General features: G+C 46.9%; 1 protein-coding gene across 1 annotated transcript; it reads right to left on the bottom strand.

Moving 5' to 3' along the window:
• Nucleotides 1-60: 60 nt before the first annotated feature.
• On the bottom strand, nucleotides 61-24,594 carry LOC112458963. The gene is given in 18 exon segments (XM_025022821.1): nucleotides 61-5,841; nucleotides 6,042-6,341; nucleotides 6,659-6,785; nucleotides 7,347-7,626; nucleotides 7,916-8,415; nucleotides 8,750-9,004; nucleotides 11,098-11,264; nucleotides 15,827-15,849; nucleotides 15,852-16,066; nucleotides 22,158-22,238; nucleotides 22,327-22,562; nucleotides 22,657-22,791; nucleotides 22,894-22,976; nucleotides 23,077-23,197; nucleotides 23,360-23,553; nucleotides 23,653-23,732; nucleotides 23,900-24,145; nucleotides 24,268-24,594. Coding segments are annotated over 17 exon segments (3,510 nt in total). The 5' UTR covers nucleotides 23,980-24,145; nucleotides 24,268-24,594; the 3' UTR covers nucleotides 61-5,208.
• Nucleotides 24,595-24,873: the final 279 nt, after the last annotated feature.

Below are 24,873 nucleotides of genomic sequence, written 5' to 3' on the forward strand. Positions count from 1 at the left end.
AAGAATGCGAAAACACAAAAGGAATGTCGGACAGTGTCGTACTTACATACAATCTCTTTGTCACAGACAACGGAGTATATTCTTCCAAATTCTATCGGTATCGCGTTACACAATTTTCTACACGCTCGTTCGTCTTTTCCCTCTCTCTCTTTTTTCTTTTTTTTTCCTCTTTTTATCTTCAACGTCTCTGTCTCTTTGGCGTCTTACGTTACTCTCGAATCGTAAATTCTTCATTAATATAAAACACGTATATAAACATAGACTGATTACATCGGTGTTTACAATAATCTACGATTAAAAAAAGTCGTACATCATTTCGTTTATCTCCGGTATACGCTTTTTTATGCGAGAACATTCGTTTTGAGATAAATAGCACGCATCGTACGCGTATATTCCAAGTGTATATATATTTATATTATATATATTACATATATAATATTGTGCATATTATATATATAATATATATATTACATATATTATATATATTTATATATATATATATAACTATGTATGAGTGTGCAGTGTCGTAAGAGGGTACCCAGGTACATGCGCTATATATGTTTGAGATTTCCTTTGAAAATACCTAAATCTTACGTTTAACACACGATGAAATATATTCGCTTTGTACATTTCAACGCATTCGACGAAGGAGAGTGTTTCCCTTTTTTTTTCTTTTTCGGCGCGCAACGTGCACGTCGCGCGTTACATTACGTCTCGACGTGATGTACTACAAAGGAAACAGGTAAATAAAGAGAGGCAGTTAATCGTTTACATAGCAGTAGCAGCAGCTTTCAATCGGATTTCGTCCAGTCGTTATTTTAGCATTATTATCCCACGTTATATCGACCCCTCGATCGGAGGTCCAACACCCTGGCCAGAAGTCGACCATCGCGTGAGTCCACGCGCAATTTTTAATCTCGCGGCTAACACGCTCTTTGTTATTATACGTCTTACGTTTACGGATTCTTTTATAATAAATATCGAAATAAATATATCCCGCAGAGTGTATCTCCTATAGTGCGAAGCCGAACTTTGAAGATATGTTCCGGTGCTGGAATAAATAAATAAAGTGTTTGCGTAAGAGCATGGGGGAAAATGCTTTTCACGGATCTCTGAGTATAACGTTTTTCTTTCGAGCTGGAGCTTCAACGTGTGACGACAGGTTCTAGAATATATCCCCAAAGTTGCGATGTTTCTGACACTCCTTTCCGCAAGAACGCAAATTTTTGTACAGCGGACAGCCGCGTACGCTCGTTCCTCTATTTAAAATACCGCAAGTGTTCTTGCCACATACATAATTGCCACATTAATAATCTCACACATTATAACGTTTACTTTCAGACAAATACAATACACAATTTTTTAAATTTTGTTTTGGATCGAGAAAGCGAAACGAATTCTGCGACACAATCGACCCCTCTGTGCCGTTCGTCTTTTTTGAATAAATTTCCACTATTTGACATGGTCTCCTTTTTTTTCTTAAAAATCTATACGCAGTCTCCCTGATACATTTCAGACTAAATTCCGATTTGGATCCCGATTCTGTTCTGCGCCGAAATATCGAAGCGCGAAGTTTCGAAGACTTTGAAACGTCATCGATCCTCTCGCAAATCACCACAATCTCCCCAGAAACGCGGTTTCTCGAAAGTCTTGAGCTTCTCCCCGTTTCAGTGCTCATGCTCGCGGAATCGCGAATTCGACAAAAAGTGCTATAAGCCTCAAGTTCTCGCTTCGAAATTTGTTTCCGCGTTTGCGACGTCTCTTGCGTCGCGAAGAAAATACAAGCGCAACGAAAACGTCGAACGTCAGTTATGTTCTTATATCACTCATCTCATTCGCGTTTACCGTCGCATTTTAGGTATCGACGCGATTCGTCAAAGGTCTCGTCACGCGAGATCGAATCGCGCGAGATCGACTATAAAAGGTAAAAAAATATCACCGAGTCTTACGTTATTCCCTTCCCCCGTATGTTCGGCGGCGTTCAAAAATGCCTGAAAACGCGAGAGATTATACACAGATGTACGTTTATCTTTTTTTTTAATTTTATTATTATTTTTTTTTATTACGTATTTGTTTCCTCACGTGTGACACTCCGCATTGCCTCTTTCACTAAAGACTTACGACACCAACAGTAATAATTATATGCTTATAATACCTTAATTGTTATCGGGAGATCCTGAAATTCTTTAACACATCTATTGAGAGAAAGTATGCTTTAAAATTCGTTATAAAACAGCTCGAAGTCGCTTTTATCGCACCTTCCGGGAAACGGAAATCGTGTTTACAGCTTATATCCAGTATAATCGCTCGCGTAACGGCCTCCAAATCAGCGCGAATCCTCGTATCAAAAGTACCCGAATAATAGATCGAAATCATTGATTAATTGTACTCGTTAATTATACGCTGTCAATACGTATAACTACCGTCGCGTCCATCCGATGTACCTAGGTTCGTTTCGTGATCAACGGTCTCTCTCTCTCTGTCGTCGAGTCCCTTCCTCGCCGATCTACCCGTACGGGATCCAGCCGAGAATCTCGCGGATCTCTCCGCGATCGTCGCGAGAGACCGAGAGGAGGCGCGTGAACTCTCGACGGGCTCCTCGCACCCGCAGATGCATCCTCGCGAGTACGTATTACTATCCGCGACACTGCACCGTGTATATATGTGTATGCTGATCGCACGAGAGTGCGTGTTTAGTGTGCGTGGGTATTTTGTACAAGGTACAAACGCACGCGTGCCGACGCGTACATAGGAACGTCGCTGTTCGTTCTTCTTCTTTCGAGCAGCGATTATGTTTCTTGCTTCGAGTGGCGAGTGAACGATACGCGAAAGAAACTAGAGAATCTATCCTCAGAACCCTTTCCGGAATCTCCGAAGAGCACTTCCGCAAGTGGAAATTAGCTGAGACTCAATTTAGATCGACTTTAACATTCATGTGAATACGTATATGACCCATGAAAAAGGAAAGAAAGAACTCAAAGTACACTTATGTAAAAGATTGCATCTTCTGGCTGTATGTAAACTCAAGGTATGCGCGAGGTATTTAATTACACGAAGTCACAAAGGGATGAAAATGAAGAGCTCCGCAGTCTTGAGGTCACTATAGGCATGTCGGCGCGCGTACGGTTGACTTTGATTACTTTACGAGCCTTTCGATCGCTAAAGTCGTGTATCGCTCGACACAGTGCTCTTATTTTATTTGTTATTTTATTTAATTTTTTTTTATTAACTATATATTTCATCGGTATCTCGTTTCTCAGCAGCATCGAGAGTGCGCTACGACATTCCTCCTTTTCGCTCCGCCCTCGTCTCTCTCTTATTCTCACGTCGTATAATCTTGGTATAATCTTTTAAAGCTTTGTTTGGCACATATAATTAGAATGTATTTTAGTTTTACGGAAGAATTCGATTTAGCATTAAATCTCTCGCTCTTCTTCCTATATACCTCTCTCTCTTTCGTTTTCCCTAATCGCTAATTATTTTCACATACTCCGCTAGCCGTCCCAGCCAGCCCCCCGTGGCCAACTCCCTTTTTCCATCTCCTTCCCCTCCCGCCCCCCCCACCATTATTACATTTAAACACATTCATTTACAGTTTTACACTTCGCTACTTCGTAAAATTTACATCGAGTGTTTGCATCGCCCGTCGCGGTTCTACGCGACGCACAGAAGATTATCGTTATCCTTTCGATATATATATTTTTTTTACTTAAATAGGTTCTTGTGCTTGTGACTTAGCTTTTCTCCCCTCATCTACTCTCCCCGTTACTATTCGCCATCGCCGCCGCTCCCTTCATCCTCCATCCTCCGGCAGAAAAGCTCCCGGGAGCAACCGGATGCTTCCGGTGTCACGGCGACGACGATGACGATCGTACCGGGAGGAAGGGAAGGTATACCGGTTCCCCCCTCGATCCCGAGGGGCACCGGACACGCAATATAATTCCGAACTCGCGCGAACTCGCGTAGGTACGCGCGACATTCGGAGAGATATTAATACGTTATATTCATGGCAGTATCCACATCGCGTTACTTCTCGGCGAAACTCGGAGACCGGAGCTGCGTGCGTTTTGACTAGTGCGCTGACGGCCGGCACGCGCTTCCCGTGCGCGACGCGAACGAGCCCGCATTTCCTTTTCCCTCCTCTCGATTTTCTCCCTCAATTTCCCAATTCTCCGACGCAATACCGTCACCCCTGTCACCCACATCAATTTTTTAGAGTGAAAAGATTCCAGCTGTCGAGATTTCGAAATAATAATCAAACTGAGAACCCCCGGTTTCCCCAAGAGTCCGCGACTCAAAAAAGCTTAAGAACCACTGCCTCATTAAATATTCACGCGCCTTGATATAGACGATCGATATCAGTGCCGTAGGAAATTCGAGAAATTATCCGGGAATATTATGAACAAACAAAACCGTCCCTACGCTCTTACACGAGGAGGAAGGCTCGTTCACATCGCTCGGCGTCATATATCGTTAACCCCCCGACAAGGATATATTAGTTCGTGATTAATTCTTTTTACGCATTCATGGATACCAATGTAATTATGGAGTTATACAATTACGTTCGAGAGAGCGTTAAACTCCGACGTCACGTCGGGGGATAACCGAGTTATCCATGTAATTACTGACGATTAATAGAATTTCCACTGAAAAATGCGCGCGATCGGTCGACGCGCGGGAACAACGCGGTCGTCGAGGGGTTAATCTCTTGTTCCGTGGCGATTCAGTAGAGAATCGTTCGGAAGAAAATTCGCTAGCCTTTCTTCTCCTGGTCGATCGGATATTAGACGTCGCGTGCGGTCCGACGGTCCGGAGGGTGGGCTCGATGCGCGGCCCAAACAACCGGATGTACCCGTAACAACGAGCGTTATCGTTAGGAACAGGGTGGTTTGGCAGTCGCCGAATGCCAAACTCGTTCGCGGCAGTCGTCGGTCTCCTCGTTTCCGCTTTTTCGTGCGCTCTGAGAAACGCGTAAAACGGAGGAAAAGTAAACGGCAACATAACAACAATGACAATAATAATAATCGTAATAATAATACAGCGTTGCTTCGGTGTATGCATGTATGTGTGTGTGCACACGTGCGCGCGCGCGTGGTCGTTGACTCCCAATTCTGTGATGTGCTGATATCGAGCAGGAACCGCGAGGAGGGGGCTGTCCCCTCTCCCCGATGCAAAAAGGACGAAACGCGCATCGTCCGATTACTGATGTCATCCCATCGCGGTGCCGCGGTTCCTGCTGCGCCACTTGCATTTTACAATCCTCACGTAGGTCCTGCGGAAAGCCGCGTTGCATAAAGCGTACAACACTGGGTTCGCAGTACTGTTGATGTAGCAAAGGTAATAAAAGAGGTCCCATAGCCTCTGGGGTATGTGCAAAGTGCAGGCAGAGATGGACTTGATGAGTACCAGGACGTTATACGGGGTCCACGTGAAGACGAACGCAAACAGGATGGCCGTCAGCGTTTTCGCGGCCTTCTTATCGCGGCCTTCTCCGGCCTTTTGGCACTTTTTCTTCTTGTTGGGCTGCTTGTTCAGGATGCCCTTGCCCGTCAGTGCCTTCGGTATGTTCTTCGCGTTCAGCGGTATCCTGATGTCCGGCATCTGCGACGACCTTCTCGTCACCGTCGAGGAGGCCGGACTCGACACGGAACCGCCACCGAGACGGAAGAATTTGCTGGCACCGACGCCGCTGCCGCCGCCGCCTCCACCACCACCGTCGTCGCTATCTTCCATCATGCTGTGCAACTGAATCGACACGGACTCGTCATGGATCATCTTTATACTCGTCCCCTCGCTGAATTTTTCGCCGTTGCTCGGCAATTTGATCAGAATCGTATAAACCTGCAAACAAAGAAGACACGCGCATAGCATAGAATAGATACTATAGATCTTCGAGTGAGTCAATCGCAATAATATATAAGTTTAATCCTAATTCAATAATATGTAACTCTAATAGCATATTGATTTATCCCAGTAACTTGTTAAAAGATGATACTTGTTCTCTCGATTTCCAAATAGAAACGAATAGCAGTGTCACATACGGAATCGCTGGAGATAGTCTTGAGGTCGACCGGTCGCGTCGGCCTTTTGTACTCGTGCTGCAACACGGCCTTGTCCAGAACGATCCCCGTGGCCTGTATCGCGCTGAGGGAAGGACACCGTGATACCGTGCTGGGAAGCGGCGTCTCGGCCGACAGGGGCGTGAGCGTGTCCTCGTAGGCGACCCCGGTGCGGCTGCTTTCCGCCCCGGCGATCTCCTCGTCGTCGTCCTCGTCCTCTCGACCGCTGTGCCACCACGCGATGCACCACATCTTCAGCCAGGTCCAGGAAAACGGCCTGTGCTGCACGCCCGAAAAACGGAAAAACGGATAAGATCGTAGTCGCGGCGATGGTCGATCTAGAGCGTGCGTCCGCAAACGTAACTTTGCGTCATAGCGGAATACCGAATCTTTCCCGATTTTCTCCTTAAATTAATAATGAAAACGCAAGAAGATATGAAATTTTCATAGTAATAACGCGTATCAATCCCGAAATGCGCGAGTTGTGTAAGTACAAGGTTATAACTTTTCAGTAGCATTCGTAAAGACGAGAAAACGTGCAAAACTTATTCCCACTGGTGTACGCGCATTCAAAACTCACGCTTACGACTGTTACTTACGCTCTTGTATTCCGGGTAGTGCTTATCAATGTAGGAAACGGCGATGTGCGTGGCGTGCGAAACATCGTCGGCGGTGCTCGACTCGCTTCGCTGTCTTCTGCTCTCCTCCAGGTCTAAACCCTCGTCGCTAGAGGGAAAAGTGACGATAAGCACGTCAGATCGCATCTCGGTCTTTCGACCTCGCGATATTCGCAAAGCACACGTGTTCGCGTTGTCGAAAGGAGCATCTCGTTACGTAGATTAACGGAAGAATATTTTTCTCAAATTAAAATGAAACAAATAGAAAATATTCAAACAACAAGATCCGTAGATCTCGACAAAATAGATAATAAGTACGTATTGTTGTAAAGATTATGAACAAACATTAAAGAATAACGAGAAACAACATCAAAGTAATCATAAGGGAACACACACATTCAGTTCGATTTAATATCTCCAAGGAGGAAACAATAAGTACTCGACTAAAATAATATATCTTTATGAAAAGAAGAACGTAATTCTAAAACAATACGTTTCAATCGGCCATTCACTAGTGCATCTGTGCCCTAAATCAAGGGAAGGGCTGATCTTCTAAACGGGACAATGTGTTACCATCTTTCTTGTGCAGGGGTTGCCCGTGCGATTTTTTTTTTGTGACGTGCTGACGACAAGTTCGAAGGGAGAAACACGTGAAAGCGTTAGTTACCACCTCGAGTTGCTGCGCTTGCTCGCATCTTGTTTGCCGGCCTGTAAGTTTGGCAGCTCCTTCTTACGTTTCTCCGTCTCCCTCCAAATCCGGAAGTAAAGAACACACATTATAAGGACAGGAACATAAAACGCGGCGATGGCGGTGCCAAAGGTGATGTAGTGGTTAGTCTCGATGAATTGGATGTAGCATGCGTTTTCCGGCACGGTCCTTGTACCCTCGATGTACGGCCACGCGTAGATCCATGGTGGCCAAAGAAGCAGCGATATACCCCAAGCGGACCCTGGAACGATTAACGTCGCTTCGATTATTTTTCAACGAATACTATATTGAAGTATATTAGAATACCGTAATTTATTATAAGCGTAATATAAATTATTTTATCAGGATATTTATTTGAACTTTGTAAGAGAGACGTGGAGCAGTTTTAAATCACAAATGAAAAACAAAATCTTCAAAGAGACACGTTCGACAAAAGTCAAAGTTTCCCGAGTCTCGACAAAGTTCTCCGAGAATTCTCTGATTTCTTCAAGCAGAAAGAAAAGATTCTCCAAGAATGAAATGATACTCACCGATCATGATGGCCGCTTTGGTTGTGGTCCTCTTGGCCCGATAGGTAAGCGGGCGCGTGACAGAAAAGTACCTATCAAAGCTGATTATAAGAAGATTAAGGACCGATGCATTGCTCGCGAGATAGTCAAGTGCGAGCCACGTGTCGCACACGTGCGGTCCGAGCGGCCAGTAACCGAGCACCGTGTACAGCGTAAAGAGGGGCATGGAGATTAGGCCGATCGCGAAGTCGGCCACCGCCAGGCTGAAGAGGAAATAGTTGGAGATCGTTTGCAGTTGCTTGTCAATCTTGAACGATATCATAACCATAATGTTGCCGATGACCGTGGCGAGACTGAGGATGACGGCGAGAAGTATTATAACTGCACGCTCCCAAAACGTATATTGAATGGGCTCACCGCCACAGTCGAGACCGTTGGTAGAGACGCTGTCATTGCCGAGTAACTCCACCGTCGGAGTAACGTTCATGTCTGACGGACTATCTCTTGTCCTCTCCCTGTCTCTTTTTCTCTCTCTCTCTCTCTCTCTCTCTTTCCCTCTCTCTTTAATTCGAAAAGTCGTTCCAGCGCTCCGCGTCCGGTACAGTTACCGGTTCGCGCGGGCGATCGCGCGTCCTCTGATTCTCTCGCGAATGGATCTCTGGAGCTCTCGGCTCGAACCCCGTTCCTCGGGGCACCACCGCCGGTCCCGCGTAGCCCGCCTCACCCTCGCCCGTGCTCTCGCGTACCCCTTTACCATGCGCGCGGCAGGTACGCTGACGAAGCGCGCGTTCGCCCACGCGCCCGTGCGCGCGCACGCACGCCCGTCCGCACGCACGCACGCACGTACGCGCGAACGCGCGAACGCCACGCTTCCGGTACTCCTCGTCGCTGGACACCAGAATTCGGCGAACGGCACCACCTTCACCGACGCTACCGTCACGTTCTCTTCCCTTCTCCTCTTCCTCCTCCTCCTCGCCCTCGTCCTCGTCCTCGTTTTCGTCGTCGTCGTCGTCGTCGTCCTCCTGGTCCTCGTCTTCCTCCTCTTCCTCTCCCTCCTCCTCCCCCTCCTCCTCCTCCTCCTCGTCCACCGCCTCCGTCGTCGTGCTCTCGCTAGGTGGAAGGTAGTGTCAACTACATCCCACGTTTACTCCTCTCGGTGGAGACATTGAATCTGCGGGCAAAGAGCGGATATGCCGAAAAATTGTATCACGAATTATTAGCGTAATAATCTTAATGAAATCATATCACCAATTGGGACCGATATCTATTTTCTCGTATAAGTATATATATATATTCGGTACATTTATATTTACTCCGATATTATATTATATTTATTTCATTCGACGTTGTCGAAGTAAACGTTGAATACCAAAAGTCTACCTGTGAGAAACATAGAAACGCTTTCGTATACGAATACTTCTGTGCGATGACAAATAAAAGAACTTGAAATATAAACTAATACGTGACTTTTAGTAAGAGGTAACATCTGCGCAATGTGCTAGATTAATTCCCCTGCTGTCGAGACACGGGGCTGTCGACACGAGTGTGCTCGCGTCTTGTTTCGCGCGACGGACGACCTGTCTTAAATCCTTCGTCTACCGTCATCGCGCACCGAGAGTCACTGTAGGGGCGTAATAAAGAAGAGACAAAAAAAGAGACGAGAGAAGAAGGGAGAGAAAGTTCTTTTGTCGTACTTCGGCGCGGCACGAGACTACTGTCAGACGAACCGCGAAAAGCGCAACCAATGCCGCGGGGCTTCCACTCCGTTTCCGCTGACGGATCAGCGCGGAAGGCTTTTACACTCCTTTTTTTTTCTCCCCTCTCTCCTGACCGCCACTTCATCTTTAACGAGCTGCTTATTCGCCACTTCATCTTTAACGAGCTACTTATTTGCCACTCACTCGTGAACCGGAGCGAGTCTCTGGTGCATCGCGTATCTCCAAATACATCTCAAAGCGCGTTCGCACTTCCGTTTCCAGAGTACACGCGACTATGAATGAGCTTATTCCGCGATTCCCGCCTGTGTCAGCTTGTACACGTCGCTTATATCGAACTCGAGAGTGAGAAAACGGATTATCGATGATCAGACAGAGGTCCTTTTTTTCCTCTAACGGCGCGACCTCCTGAATCTTAATTCCGTAGAAATGTTAGCCACATCGAAGAATCTTTCGTGCATTATTCTTTATAAAAAAAAAACTTATATACGAAACTTTCAGATCCGATGTTGCATTTCTCCGTTAACGAGAGATTTACTTGTTCCGTTGAAAAATTCAGAAGATAGAGAGATTAACTTTTACCAGGACTTCGGACACGTGCGCGAAGAGTACTCGAGATTTCCCGGTGTAATAAGCGCGTTTTAATACGGGAAGTATAACGCCGTCGGAGCGCAGCTTGCGCCGGAAGAGGTCGGTCGAAAGTTCGAAACTTGTTATCGTCTAGAATCACAATTCGATCGCGTTTTCCTCGCGCTCTCGTCTCGTCGTCGAAGACGACGGTGCCAACTCGCGGGGTGTACGACGGCGCTCCAATTACTGACGTATTTCACTTGCCGGGTTGTCCGCTTAAACGGGCGCCGCTTCGCCGCGGCGCGCCGGCCTTAATACGCTCAGAAAATTTTGCGAGTGTCACGAATTAGATCCGCCTGTGCAGCGGTGCATCCGAAAGGGCCCGTCTCGCGAACCCAGTTAATTTGTACAATTAACTGACGTTTGTAGCACAGGCGGATGAAATATAGGAGACGGCAAATAAAGTGCATTTACATATTAAATAAATAACTTTCAGTTCCCTCCTAGCGTTTCCACGATCAAAGGTTCTCATATTGAATCGTGAACGGAAAAAAAGGACTCGGAGACTTTAAAGAGTAGCTGTTCTCGATTCGATTAAATTTCGTTTGACTTTCGCAAGAATTATAGGACGTCAGCAGGCTTTACGTACGATCGGAAGGCCTGTTGCGAATTAAGCCCCGGAGATGAGAATCAGTAAGCAAAGTTTATCCTTAATTTAATTTCGGGGGTGGATTTTTCTGTAATAAAACGTCCGGCTTAAACTTTGAAGTTTAACTTCAAATTAAAAGTGGTTCGGCCGCCGAGAACGGACGGCCCTCCCGATCGAAGGATTCCTTCGAAAGAATGTCGCGAGTCTTGTCTTTGCCACGTGGGAACACTGGGGGGAGCGGAGGAACGTCCACGAGGGAAGTAACGTACTCGATAACTGCCATAATTGCGACAGATTCCTCATCGAATGCGGCCAGTTCGATATCCCTGGCGAGGCGGTCGAGCTGCTGCTGCGGCAAGGGCGTGGAAGGATGCATGTTGCGCCAGGTGTGCAACGCGATTACCTCCCCGTTAAGTGCGCATGGCATGCTCGACGCCTGTAATTATAGAAACGCCAGCGATATTTAAACCTTTTTGCGAGAGAGTGGCCGTGCAGGAATATTTCAGGACTATCGCGAATACTGGATAGCGACGAATTAACGTTCCCCCTCCTCGGGAGAATCCAACAGCTCTCGACCATTCGCACGAGAGAGGGAAAACCCCTTTCCCTCGAGCGCCGAGTTCGTTTGGGAAATATTTAAAAGGATATTTATTACTACGTTACTACCTATCTTCCGTGACTGTTTTTACAATCTTATACAACCGTGCGGCGCATAAATAAATCCTCGAATCTGCGTCCTGAAGTTTAAATAATGCACGCACGTCCTCTCCTTTTAATCCTCAAACTCATCCAGTATTCGCGAGGAGCCCAAAATTAGTTTCTCCTCGCACGAGAACGGAGAGCTGTCGGGAAATCATATGCGATATATTATTCGCGCTGAATCAATGGCGTTTTACGCCGCGCCGGTCGACATTTACCGCGCCGGCGAGAACAAAAGCGCCATGTACTTTGCCGTTTGTTATTCGTTGGTATTAACGCGTTTCCGCGGACTGTGTTTCTCTCGCGCGACGAGTAGGCGCAAACTTCAGTATCGAGCTTCTCTCGTAACGTTTGCGAAGGTCGAACGGCGTTCGCGTCCGCCTCGAGATAATCGGAAGCGAGTGACGGGACGTCGTTCGAAAATCGATGCCGGGCTTGTAATTTTTACCTTACGCCGTCTAACGACGGCATTGAATTGTTCATCCCTCTGGGTAGCCTCATTTCATTATACGTCGAACGTATGCATATACATATGGAAAAGCTCCGCGAATCGGAGCTTAATAATTTCTTAATAATGACGTTTTTAACATCCGAATACAATATTTCTCTTCATTTTATGGACAAATCCCCTTCATATCGCTCGCACGATACACCCAATGAGGGTGTACAGGGAATCACGATATTTCGCAACATAGTCTAAATCTAAAATGTATTCTTGAATGTATTCTTAATGTTGCACGTGCCATATACGGAAATTACACGCGGCAGGATGTTTAGTTTGACTACTAAAGCGCAACAGAGCGTTAAAAGGTGGTCCCGGGACGAAGGCGTTTAAATCGCAGTGGATGCTTGCCAAGAGGTCGACGGTAATATTATGGCGCTATCGCTACTTTACGCACTATGAACTCCGCGGTTTCTTTTTTTTTTTTCTTCTTTACGAGAAAGCTCATGGCCGCGTCATCTCGTCTCAACCCGATTTCTGCCGTGAAAAGAATGAGCATGCAACCATCTAGCTGTGAATGGTGCAGAATGACGCGTGAAGATTTAATGATTTTTGAAAATATTGAGATCGCGCTTTCCGAAGCAAATGCGAAATTATCATAATCCAACAGAGAGAGCCCGACGTCATAATCGACTTTGAACATATTCGCGAACGCCGGGGACTAACACGGATAGTCAACCAGCACGCGTGATTTCTTCCGCCTGTGGAAAGAATTCCCGATTTTGCCGCGTTCGCGGATATAAAAGCGGTTGTGCGCTCGGGCGGAAAACCTCGGTTTCCCACCGTCGCGTCGTCGTGCTCGCATTTTGGTTCGTATAGAACGGCTAGCATGTCACAATAGTGTAACTATGGCTACACCGCCTCGCAGGGTATCCGATCCGCTGGAGAATAGACGCTATAACGACGACGAGAAACGCTCGGTGGTTAGTGGCTGCGCTGACCCTACATCGCCGCGCGACCTGCTCCATAAATAAATATAGAAACGCATGGAAACCCGCGGTCTCGTTAACGGCGTTACCTTCGTGTAACGAACACTGGCCTTAATTAGTTTGTTAATACACCCGGACGACTCCGTCACGTATCGCCGTCAGTTTCCCGCGCGATTCCGGAAAATATTAACGATGTGCCGCCGGTCGCCTCGGGGCCTTAAGGACTCCGCCTTCGATCTAGGACAAACCGGTGGAAATGATTCGGCGCGATTCGCCAAGTGAAATCTCTTGGGACCGTCCGTCTGAGGGTGTACAAGAACGACGGATGTCCTTTCGCGATTTGGAGGCGGAGAAAAGCGCCTAGGACGCCTTCAGAAAGGATTAAAATACTCGCGTTTTTTTTTAAACTTAAACGCGCTGAAATTTAATTCTCAATAGTTTTCGCGTCCACGAGATTACCGGCGTGATACCGTGAAGATAATTAAAAACGCCACGGTAGTTGGCAGTTTCACATTTTAGCGGATCGGTGAATCGCGGCGTTCACGAGGCACTTATCGTACCCGTGGCATCGCGGCATTACGGAGAGAGAGCGAGTCCAGTGTAATGCCGTTTTAAAATAACGCCGGTGACAGCCACGGGTTGCAGGCGTGCTGATAACTGCGTGTCGCGCGCGCGCGCGCGCGGGTGCGCATTCATCGCAAACAATGCGAACGATCTTTTAAAAGAGATCTACTTCGCGCACCTATACAGACGGCGGATGATGAGTATTAAAATCGCTTGCGTCACTGTCCGCGATGTTCTCCGTTAAGTGGACAGGCGGTAGACCGCGCGCGCGCGGGCGCGGGCGCGGACGCGAGGCGCGATTATTCGCTGCCAGGATGCGTGTCTAATAATACGTAATGCACAATGTTCGCCGTATCGCGCGATCGGATCGAAGTCCTTCGGCTTCCCACGCCCACGGAATATCACGGTTCTCTTGTGCGCGGGAATAAATAAATGTACATTTGCTCGCGCGAGAGCTGTATGACCGAGAGAAAGAGCTTGATCCTGAATGTTCTACGAAATTTCCTCTTGACGTAATAAGAGCGAGAAGAGAGAAAGAGCTAGAGAGAGAGAGAAAGAGACAAAAATAAACATTGCGACTCGTGTATTCTGAAATGATGTACGTAAAGGATATTTTTCTTTAATTTTCAAAACAATTTTCCGAAGAATTTCGTGAGTCGCTGCGTCTCGCCGATCTTATTCGCTACGCTCCTATTCGCATGACTATAACAATAAGACTCGCGGGAGAGACATGAGGAGAAGAAGACGAAGTCACAATTGCGGAAGAGAGTCACATGGAAAAATAAACGCGATATGGTTTTCGCATCAGCGACGCTCCGGCGTTCCCCCGTGCGATCGCGATTGTGCCCGGGCAAAAGATATTTATCCTGAGAAAGGATCCGTGTGTAAATGCACCGACTGGCGGAAAATTTAAAAATAATGTTTCAGCCGCGTGTAATAATGTAAACACTTTTATCGGCTATCGATTTCGGTCGACCTGCGCCGCTTCTTTTATTATGGGGAGTATATATCGGGATACGTGATCCGAGCGTGATTGCGGCTAACTAAGTCTAAGTCGCGGGGGCATTAACGAAAAGTCGATCCCGTCGATCGGCTTTTGCGCGGGCCACCCGCTCGGTATTCCCTCGCCTCGGAAAGATAGCGTTTTGATCGTGCCGGGGCGTCCTGCCGCGCGCCCACGAAAATTGATAACGTTTATAACGCGCTGGAGGGGGCGAGAGCGCGCGTAAAACATATTAATGACTAAATGGAAAAAAAATAGCAGAAGGTCGTGATCCACTTATATGCATCTCTCCGCTTATTACGAGGCGTTACAGCCGGCGGCCGTGTTGCGGCCGCCCCGGCGGCTACACAGTTGAACTATAAATAAATTTTCCGATACGCTGCTCTTTTTGCCGATGAAAAAAAAATATATATATATACCCACACACACTTATACGTATTCTTTCCCTGCACGCGCGTAAATTGCGCCGTGCATATTTTTACGGGCCCGTTCGTGCACGGTCGCCATTAACGTCAACCGACCTCCGGATCCGCGCGCATCCCGTTGTAAAAAAAAATCCCCCCTCTGCCTCGAACGCGAGTCCGCGAGCGCGGAAACCGCGTTTCGAAAATCGAAGTCCATCGGAGTGCCGCCGCGTAGACCAGAGAGACCGCCGTTAATAACCTTTGATATTTCATTAATGAAGAACACTTCTTTGTTTCTCGCTCGGAAAGGTTACGGAGGAACGTAATAATAAAGCGTCGCTTCTCTGGACGTTAAACATTTGTCTCCCTCTCGTGTGCCGGAGAGCGCGAGAAGCGTAGCGTATACTGTCAGGAATGATAAAATTCCGCGAACCGCCGCGGCCTATATTTCTTTTTGTTCGCGCTTGCGGTGAAGAAAAAAAAAGGAAAAGAATTGGCTCTTCCGATTCGATCGATAAATATTAAACTGCGTTAATGTACAAACGGCCATATCGATCACACATTAAATTGGGCGGAATACGGACTAAATCGGGCGGAGACGTTTGCATAATCGCGCGGTTGCACGCGGTCGAAGATGTGCCGCCTCGATACCCCCCTCCTCCCCCGTCAAAGCCACCGCCGTCGTTTGTCGGCGGATTAAGGACGGAATGAGGAGGGATTTTCGATTAGGGAAAAAGGAATCAATCGTGTATCAATCGTCGCGCACGCCACCCCCGTTTTCCCAGGGTGAAACAGGTGGCACTCGCCTATTACCGCGCTGCGGCTTTTATTACATTTTGCTCGCTAGTCGACATAAATGGGACATGTCGATCGAATTACTTCTAACGCGCGCCATACCTGACGATGAGGTGGACTATATCGGCGGATAGCTATACGGCGCGGGGTAGGTCGGGGATGTCTCTTAAGAGAAAACGGTAGATGTATGTATAACCTAATTCGGTAAAGGGGTACAACACATAGTCGACCGGCCAGGTATCTCTCGTCGATATGTACGGTGCATCGCAAGTCCCGCCGGGTCCCTCCCTACCTGTCGGATCCGCTTCGCTTCGCGGATTTCGAGTTGAGCTTTCTTTAGCAAAATTTTAAAGAGCATTTAACCCGATAGCTCTCGCTAATCCGCGATATTTAACGCCGAAAAAAAAAAGAAGAAACAATAGAGGCGGAAGGGAAAAAAAACTTCAAACGAGTTTAAAAGGCGCTGTATATAACGAGAAGTATGTTACGTGATTATAAAAATAGAATTTGAAAGGGGAAGGGGTTGACGGTGCCAGAAGCACAGTAAGGTTCGTCTAATCGTAAATCTTCGGGTGAGTTTTCTCGGCTGAAAAACGGATCAGCTTCCTAAAAGCCTTTGAGAATCCGCGACTGCTCGAGAAAACGCGATTTCCTGATACACCCTTTGTAGCATTCGCACCGAGGCCTTCGCTTTCGCGTCAAAGAGCGAGGTAAGAATTCGAGATGCATAGGATCGAAGTCGGAGCATTACTCTTTCCTCTCGCGGATACCACGGGGGACCAACGACTCCCCTGTTTCTATTTCCTAATGGATAGGAAATAGAACGCGTGTATAGCGAGTGATTCGCCGCTCGATTAAAATTCACGTGATCTCGTTCCTTCGTTTACCCATCCACTTAATGCTTAAACTGACGTTAACGTATATATATAAGATCGGGATGTCGTGAACCCCGCGAGATAGATCGTCTTCTAATATGAAATTACAACCGCGTATATAGTTTACGCGACGAACAAAAGTCTTCAGGTATCATTTCTCGCGAAATCTCTTCTCACGGACGATAAGATCGTGCGGGGAAAGGGAAGATTCGAAATTAACGAAATATTTTGCTTTTCGATAAGGCGAAAATGGCATAGCGGACGTTATCATTATCGCTGGAAGCTGTCACACGTTCAGCTGAAAAACAGGACAGGCGACAGATTGTTATCGTGGATTGTAATAGATTCGTTTTCACTTCAGCTGCCACTTTTCGCACTTATCTACACTTTTCCTCTTTCTCTCTCTCCTTATTTTTTTCTCCCTCTCGTTTTTCTTCGCCAAGCGTGAACTATAACACGCCGTTTCACTTAGAGCGCCGAGAGTCTAATAAAGTGCAGCTGGAAAGAACGGATCCAACATGCAGAGGTCGGGTCAGGGGAATTCAAAATCGCTCTCGTGCGATGCGACCGGAACTGCAATTGCAATTTAATATCGTACGAAATGTTGCCTACGTCCGCTCGATTCGATCGTCGCCTTGTGACTTCCAAGTATGGTGCCACCCTTAAATTTAAAAATACTTCGTGATAATATTTGTCTAATTGGTATCTTAAACCCGCGCGTCGCAGTCGATTACTAAACTCTTTTCCGAAGGTATCGACATGTTTTCGATAATGAGGGGAAAAAATTTCAATGAATTAAGAGGAACGAACGCAGATAAAATTGATATTGTTGTAAATACGCGCGCAATTATCGTCTCTTTTAGCGTCAAGAGTTGGAATATGATATCAAAGCACCGAAAGCGCCGATAAAATCAGTAAGATTCGCTTGCGACTCGAAGCGGAGGTGACATAACGGCGACGACACGTACGGTCGAGCGATAAGAATCCTATGTTAATCTTACGTAAAGCCGGAAGTGCATCGTCGGTGGTGCCGATCGTGTCGCGAGTAGCGTCTTGCAAGTCGCGAATTGCAAGCGGAAACGCGTCTCCGCCTATGGGAAGATAAATGCCGGATTAAATCGCGAATGCTCATTTTGAGAAACAATTTCCTTCTTGCTCACATTACGCACAATCGGCTCGTTTATGACATTCGTTATCACGATGAGATCGAAAGCTATCGATATATTATTATTAGCACTGTCTGCTACAGCTTGTATCTGAATCGGATTCGCATTTTTTTTTACAGATATACCATTTTACATTAACTTTTTAAAGTCTGAAGGACTTTTATTCATCTCTTATTTCACATTACCCGTCTATTAAACGCAAACGAATTAAATTGGAAATAAAATCATCGTCCGCAAGCGCCATAAATCTCAAGAAAATACAAGTGTCGGTCACATAATTAACAGCCAAGTGTAATACGTAGCGTTTAATGTTAAATTCGAATATTCTCGATCGCAGAGAAGGAAAGGAAGAAAAAGAGAGAATGAGAGAGAGAGAGAAAGAGAGAGAGAGGAGCGAGAGATTTCCAATTAGCTGTTACTTTATTAGTTCATTACTTTATTATCTATTACTTTATTAGCTCATACGTGCAGAAGCTTAAATCACAATTGCGCCTCCCCGCGCCAGCAAGCACGTACGCACGCGTGCACAGACGCGCGAGCCAAAACCGCGTATGTGCACGTATGTACGCACACGCGAACGGCCGCGGGAAAAACGGCGATCGGACGCGAGTTATCTTAATGAAAAACGATATCTTCCGCTCCTTCGTCTATCGTCAGTTTTATTTTCGAATTCCCCGCATACTGAAAAACTCTCACGTACCATCCCCCTCGTCAATAACGCGGAAAATCACCGCGTGCATTTTTACAGATAAACAATCGACGCGGCTCTCCATGCACCTGCGAGCCCGACTTTCGATACTCGTGTATCGTCGATTGTATAATAGATTAGCGAAGAGACCGTCGTGCTTCTTTTTTTACGCTCTCTTCCTTCCTCTCTTTCTCTCTTCCTCTGTTTGAAATAAATTAAAAGCTGGGATTATAACAGATATCGATGACGGAAACTTGGTTGCGAGTTCACAGCAACGTCGGAATTGATCAAATATGTCCAAGCAATCGTATGGTGGGCTATAATGCACGCGTCGTGGGCGATTTGTATTTCATTGTACGTATAAATCTATTATCGATTCTCCCTTTTAACTTACACTGAAAGATTTATGAATGCAAAGCTAAAGCGTTATTTGCGCGCGAGCCGCAATATGAATGGACGATTATTTCCGAACAATTGGCGTGACGAAATCTTACTCTGGGTCAACGTTTCTCTTCCTGTTTCGCGCGGCGGAAATACCGTGGATAGCCGAAAGGATTACCGCGTAATAATCCGTTTACTCTGTCGTCGTCGAACAGTTACGAAATCGAGGTCCATTCGCATCCGGAGCAAGTGAATTTGCAGAAAGGTCCACTTTGCGTCGCGCGAATCTCTCGCGGCACACCAAAGGGGAAAGCACTGCTACGGAAAAAAAAACACTCTCCGTCTCCCGAGAGAATTTCCCGAACGCTGGCCCGCGCCGTGCGGAGAATCATCCCTCACCGAAACTCACCCCGGGCACGCAACCACGCTCCGATTCCGAATCCGAGTCCGAGTCCGAATTGAGTTCACCCGAGGACACGGGGGCGGCCGCCCGCCCGTAATCGCGTTATTTAGGGTTCCTCGAGGACACGGGGGCCGAGGCGAGCCGAGCGAGAGACGCGACGCGACTAGCCAGGGTAGTCCCCGAGAAAGTAAACCACCCCGAAGGAAAAGTAGGGTGGCTCGTCCGGCAGCGTGCTCGTTACGCCGTACCCGCCCAACGCCGAGGGAGACCGATCTCTCCGCGATTCTCGCTCGGCGACACCGGCCGATAATCGGCGCGATAGCAACGGGGGACAATACCAGGGCGGAGATGGGAGAGATAGAGAAGAGGAGAAGAAACATAGAGAGAAACAGAAAAAGAGAGAGGGAGAGAGAGAGAGAAAGAGAGAGAGCTGCCACCTTCTACACCCCCGAGCTATACTCGCCCGTGTCGAGTGCGTCACGCATCCTCTCGGTATTCCTGGCGCGAGGCGGTTGGAGGCTGCGGCGATGCGCGAACGAGGCGAGGCGATGCGAGAGACAGGAGAGACCCCGATCCTCCCTCTCGAGAGCGAGCGAGCGAGCGAGCGAGCAACCACCCCTCGTCGGCGCGGTCGTGGCGGTCTCGTCACGGAGATCCTTCTCTCTCGCGAGTCGCGCGCGTTGCGAGAGTCCGCGACAAGCTCCGCTTCTCCGCCGTGCGTCTCGGCCGGAGGGTGCGCACGGGATCGAGAGGGCGAGGGCGAGGGCGAGGGCAAAGAGGAGGGAGAGAGGGATGAAAGTAGGCGGCGGAGGGCGGGCGGGCCGAGGGATTCAGAGAAGGCGCTCTCGCACTCACATGTCTGTCGTGTGAAATCGGCGTGCGCGCGGCGTACTCCCGTATCACCGACGACGGGGTACGCGCGAGGACGAGCGCCGGTCCGGGCCCGCGGTCATCACGCCGACGAGGATGACGCTGGCTGTTTCCTCCTCCCCCTTCTTGTCGGCGCTGGGCTTGTCGCCGGTTGTACTGCGGGCTGTTGCTCTTTGCGCGCGCTACTCGCTAATCGACGACGGCGAACGGCCGTATGTCGTCCTCGTCCTCGTCGTCGACGTCGACGTGCGACGATCTCGCGCGGTGTGCGCGCGTGGGACCCCGTTAGACTGTCGCCGACCGACTGACGGACGCGTGAACGGTTACACGCATGGTTTAACGCGGCCCCGAGACATGCTGTCGGGGTGAGACGCGCGTCCGTACCCGCGGCCCGAACGTGCTCCGAACGTGCTCCGAACGAGATGGAGGAAGAGGAGAGTCGGATAGGGGTGGCGGGATGGACAAGCGAGCGCGAGGATGCGATTGAGCGAGAGAGAGATCGAGATAATGCTCCCGCTCGAAGGGTGAGAGATGAGGAGAGGGGGGCAGAAAGAGAGAAAGAAAGGGAAAGGGTAGAAAGAGCGAGACCAAGATAAAGGAGAGAGAGAGAGAGGAGGGGGCGCGCGTAAAAGGAGCCGCGTTAAACACGGATGCTCCACGCGTAAATCGCGAGCTCGCCGATGATGCTGGCGCGGGATCGGAGTAGAGACTGAATGCGATGGTAGTGGTGATGATAGTGGTGGTGATGCTGATGGGCGCTTCTCGGGCAAGGGAGATAATTTAACCTCCGCTTTCTCCTCTCTCTCTCTCTCTCTCTCTCTCTCTCTCTCTCTCTCTCTCTCTTTCTGCGCGATTTTGTTCGAGTGACTCGGAAGGGATGCGAGCGAGGGAGAAGAAATCAAAATGCGGACAAAGAAAGCGAGAGAATTGACTATAGGAACGAAGAAAGGGTGTTTGGAAGAGGGTAGCGAGAGAGAAAGAGGATTAGAAATATAGGAGGGGAGACTCGGAAAAATGGGGGAGAACAGATTGGTGTGCGTGTATATATGCATCTCGATGTGCGCTTGTGCAGCCTTACGAGCAAGATGGGAAACGGGAGAGAAACAGAGAGAGGGAAACGACAAACGGCACTATACTCCGATAACGTTCGCGCTGGGACCGCGAGGCGCACTAAGGGCGTGGGCAATCCGCGAGCAAGCAAGCAAGCTAGCGAGCGAACGAGCGAGCGAGCGAGCGAGCGAACAAACGGGACCGGTGCGAACGACGGCGGACTACATTGATTTTGATTTTCGAAGGCGCGCGCATTTGGTGCTCTCTGGATCTGCCCATTCATGCCGCTCCCGTCTGCCTGGCTGCCGAGGACATTGGTCCTGTCCGCGTGCGAAAAGGGGATCGCGTAAGATTTCGGGGGGTTGCATGGCGGGCTGCAGCTCCAAGATTTTCGATCTGTTTACGAACGCGAGCGCGACCGCGTTCAAAAACTTTAACGAGCCAAATACATATAGTGATATTAAAGCAATGAAAAACAATTTTATTATTATTATTATTGTTATTATAATTATTATGTAAAAGAATGTCCGTTCTTTTTATGAGAAAACTGATTGCGTTATTAACTTTTCTTTTTAAATAAATACGCGGAGTTTGCAGCAACTACAAATGTTTATTTAAATGATTTATTTGAATTTGCATCGTTGTTTAAGGAAAAAGGCTTGATACATCGGTCATTCTCATACGGAAAGAACAGATTAAAAATCATCTTATCTCATGATTTATTAGACAGACACATCTAATAGGTAGAGACATACAAGTCACTTGTAATGTCGCGCGGCATCGTAGCGTGCACGCAGCGATATTAAGTTTTACACAAGGCGGTACCAAATATATGAAGATAGAACAGAGTAAACCTGTATACGCTTCCTTCCCATCATGCCATAGTTTCATCTATGCTCCCGCAGAAGACAAGCGCTCGCGCGACTGCGTGTGATTCGCAATTTCCACGATTGTTCTACTTAGCAATAAATAAATATCCATTAAACGGAATTTAGATCACATGAAGTATCCGAAGCCGAAGGTCCGTTTTATGGCGTCCCAGTAATACCTGTCCCAATTCTCCTTCGTAGAGAGCTCCTCGCTGGAAATCGCAACATTTTCGACATTATCAATCTTACTTGTCAATAATACGATAAATCGTATCAGAAAGTCATCGCACTCGAGCTTACCTCGTTGGGACACCACTCTGCGTTAAATTGACCTCAGTATGATCGTTCTTCTCACAAATATCGATCGTTACTTCGCTGAAATGTTCGGACGGCCATTGTTTACAACGCCACTTTTGAATAATCTTTGTTGGTGTAATCTCTATGAATTCGCCATGAATATTGCCGCTGAAAAGCTCGAATTCACCATTCTTCTTCGCTTCTAGTTTTACCGGGTTCTTCGTGAAGGCTTCTACCATCTGTGAGAATTAAAGACTTTCTTGTATAAGTAGGCTAGTAGGGAGTTAGACTACATCAATAGCTTATCGTGAGACAATTCAGTAAAATTATTACCTTGACCGAAGAGAGAACATTGTAAAACTCTTCCGCTCTGCATTGGAACTTTATATTTTGCTTAATCGTAGTGGTTGAGATTTTACCCATCGTTTTATTATTGTTCGTTGGGGTCACTGCGGCATTCATTTGCATCTTGAAATAGAATAAAACATTGTTAGTTGCTTTATCCCTTTATATTGTAAATAGATCAAGAGACACGGTAGTATCTCCTGCCCAATTGTACACATTACATACCTTGACATTAAAACCAGATGTTATATTCGAAATATTTTCCTTCACATTATCTTTTTTGGGAAGTATCATTCCTTTCGTAAATTCTGCAAATAAAAAAAAAGATGGATTACATAAAGATGCTACATTATATGTTTTTAATATAACGAACAATTTACATTACAAATTGGAAAATCAGTAGCTTACCTTCTTTTAAGGAAGATACATATTTCTTCAATTTTTCTCTTATTGCATCTTTACCTTTAGTATGTAAGAATTGTTTAACTTTTTCCCCTTCATCCGTACTATCTTTTAGTGTAATTTCAACCTACAAATCACGAAATATACATTTATTAAAATTCTTGCACAACTTAATAAACTAAATATCAAAAGAAAATGATTACTGATTAAGAAACCAAAATTGAATTAAAACGAATAAAAGTTTGAGCCGAATTGTATAATTATATATAATTCAATTAAAAATACTTACATCTACCTCGCTGATATCATTTTCTTCAGAGAGATTGGGAATATTAATTTTACCCTCAATGTTCTCGGTGGATTTTCCATTTGATACCCACTTAAGAACGATATTCCATTCATAAAATACAATAAGTTTCCCTTTTCTGTTATTTGCTACTGCCTCACCTTCACATTTTTCCATTTCTGTTATTTTACATAACACTACAAATTAAATAAGATTTATTACAAATATAGTTGCTCCGATAAAAATGTATAAATACTCGCTCTAATTTTCCAATTTATAAAATACGTGTTACCAACCTCCTTCTCCCTCGATTTTTGAATTTACAAACAGTTCCTTCAATTTTTCCTGCGACCACGCACAGGCATTCTTCTCCGTCCTGCGGGATAATTTTAATGCGTTAAAAAAGTGCAATGTACGAAGGATAATGGACACTTTGAAAATTGACAATTAAATGCCGATATATATTTTATCAGACTGAATTGACTTAAAGGATATCGACTTAAAGACATATCCCTATTAATACAATTATGTCAATCAACGTACCAATGCCAATTATTAACATTGGTTGCGTCAGGCCTTTCCTCCACGATCCAGCGTGGATCGCCCTCGCCCCATTTTGCCATGCTTCCAAGATTGGCTGTCGGAGAATCTAACAACAACGATTATTCCAATTCACGTGCCAAACTGGAGCACGGGGCAAGTTTCAGACTCGTGCCGACGGAAGTAACGAGGGGATGCGGTGGTAACCTTCTAGCTCAACTTTACACTTTACAGCCACTGGGATTCAACCTGTGTAACATAACCTATGATTAAAACGGCGACGAGACGCTCGCGCGGGTCATTAACGTCGACGCGAGGCCCGTTAACGAGCGAGATTCATCGGGATTTGCGAGTTTCGCGTTCGTACTTACGCACGAGTCGTCCGACGAACGGCGGTTAGGCAAGCGTTTCGAGTTTGACGTCGGGTCGGGCTGAGTTTTTTTCGTGACGGCTCGCTCGTAAAATTGTTCCACTTAAAGCATTTGCGCTTCGAGGCGACGACGCTTCGCCAGACGGTTTATCGTGCGACGGCGACAGGACCCGCTGTCGAAGTCAACAATCTCGACTGGTAGGTACTGCTCCGCTAGTTCGCTCGCGGATCGCCACGGAATGAACGGACTGACTGAACGGAGTCTGGCGTCTGGCAAATGCCGTGAAACGAGGAGAAACGAGCCTGGCTGCTGGCGCCCGATCCGCGGAGCATTCTCGGGCATTCTGGAAACTTCGACTGGCACAGTACCGAGATGGCGCACTGAGCACTCACGCGTGATTTGATGATTTCCTTTCCGCCGTCGCATTGCAAATGGCGGAATTTCGTCCGCGATGATACCGCAATTGACTCGGATGCGTTACGTTATTTATGTTGGATGACTGCTCGCGATTGTTTATATAATTTCAACAATAGCTAATTTCATTATAGTTTAGATCTAGATTCTACTAGGTTTCCCTTTATATCATTTCATTATTTCATTCTTTAT

Source organism: Temnothorax curvispinosus, unplaced genomic scaffold (assembly GCF_003070985.1).
Source record: "Temnothorax curvispinosus isolate PA1 unplaced genomic scaffold, ASM307098v1 QBEX01009403.1, whole genome shotgun sequence".
In the NCBI taxonomy this organism is placed as follows: domain Eukaryota; kingdom Metazoa; phylum Arthropoda; class Insecta; order Hymenoptera; family Formicidae; genus Temnothorax; species Temnothorax curvispinosus.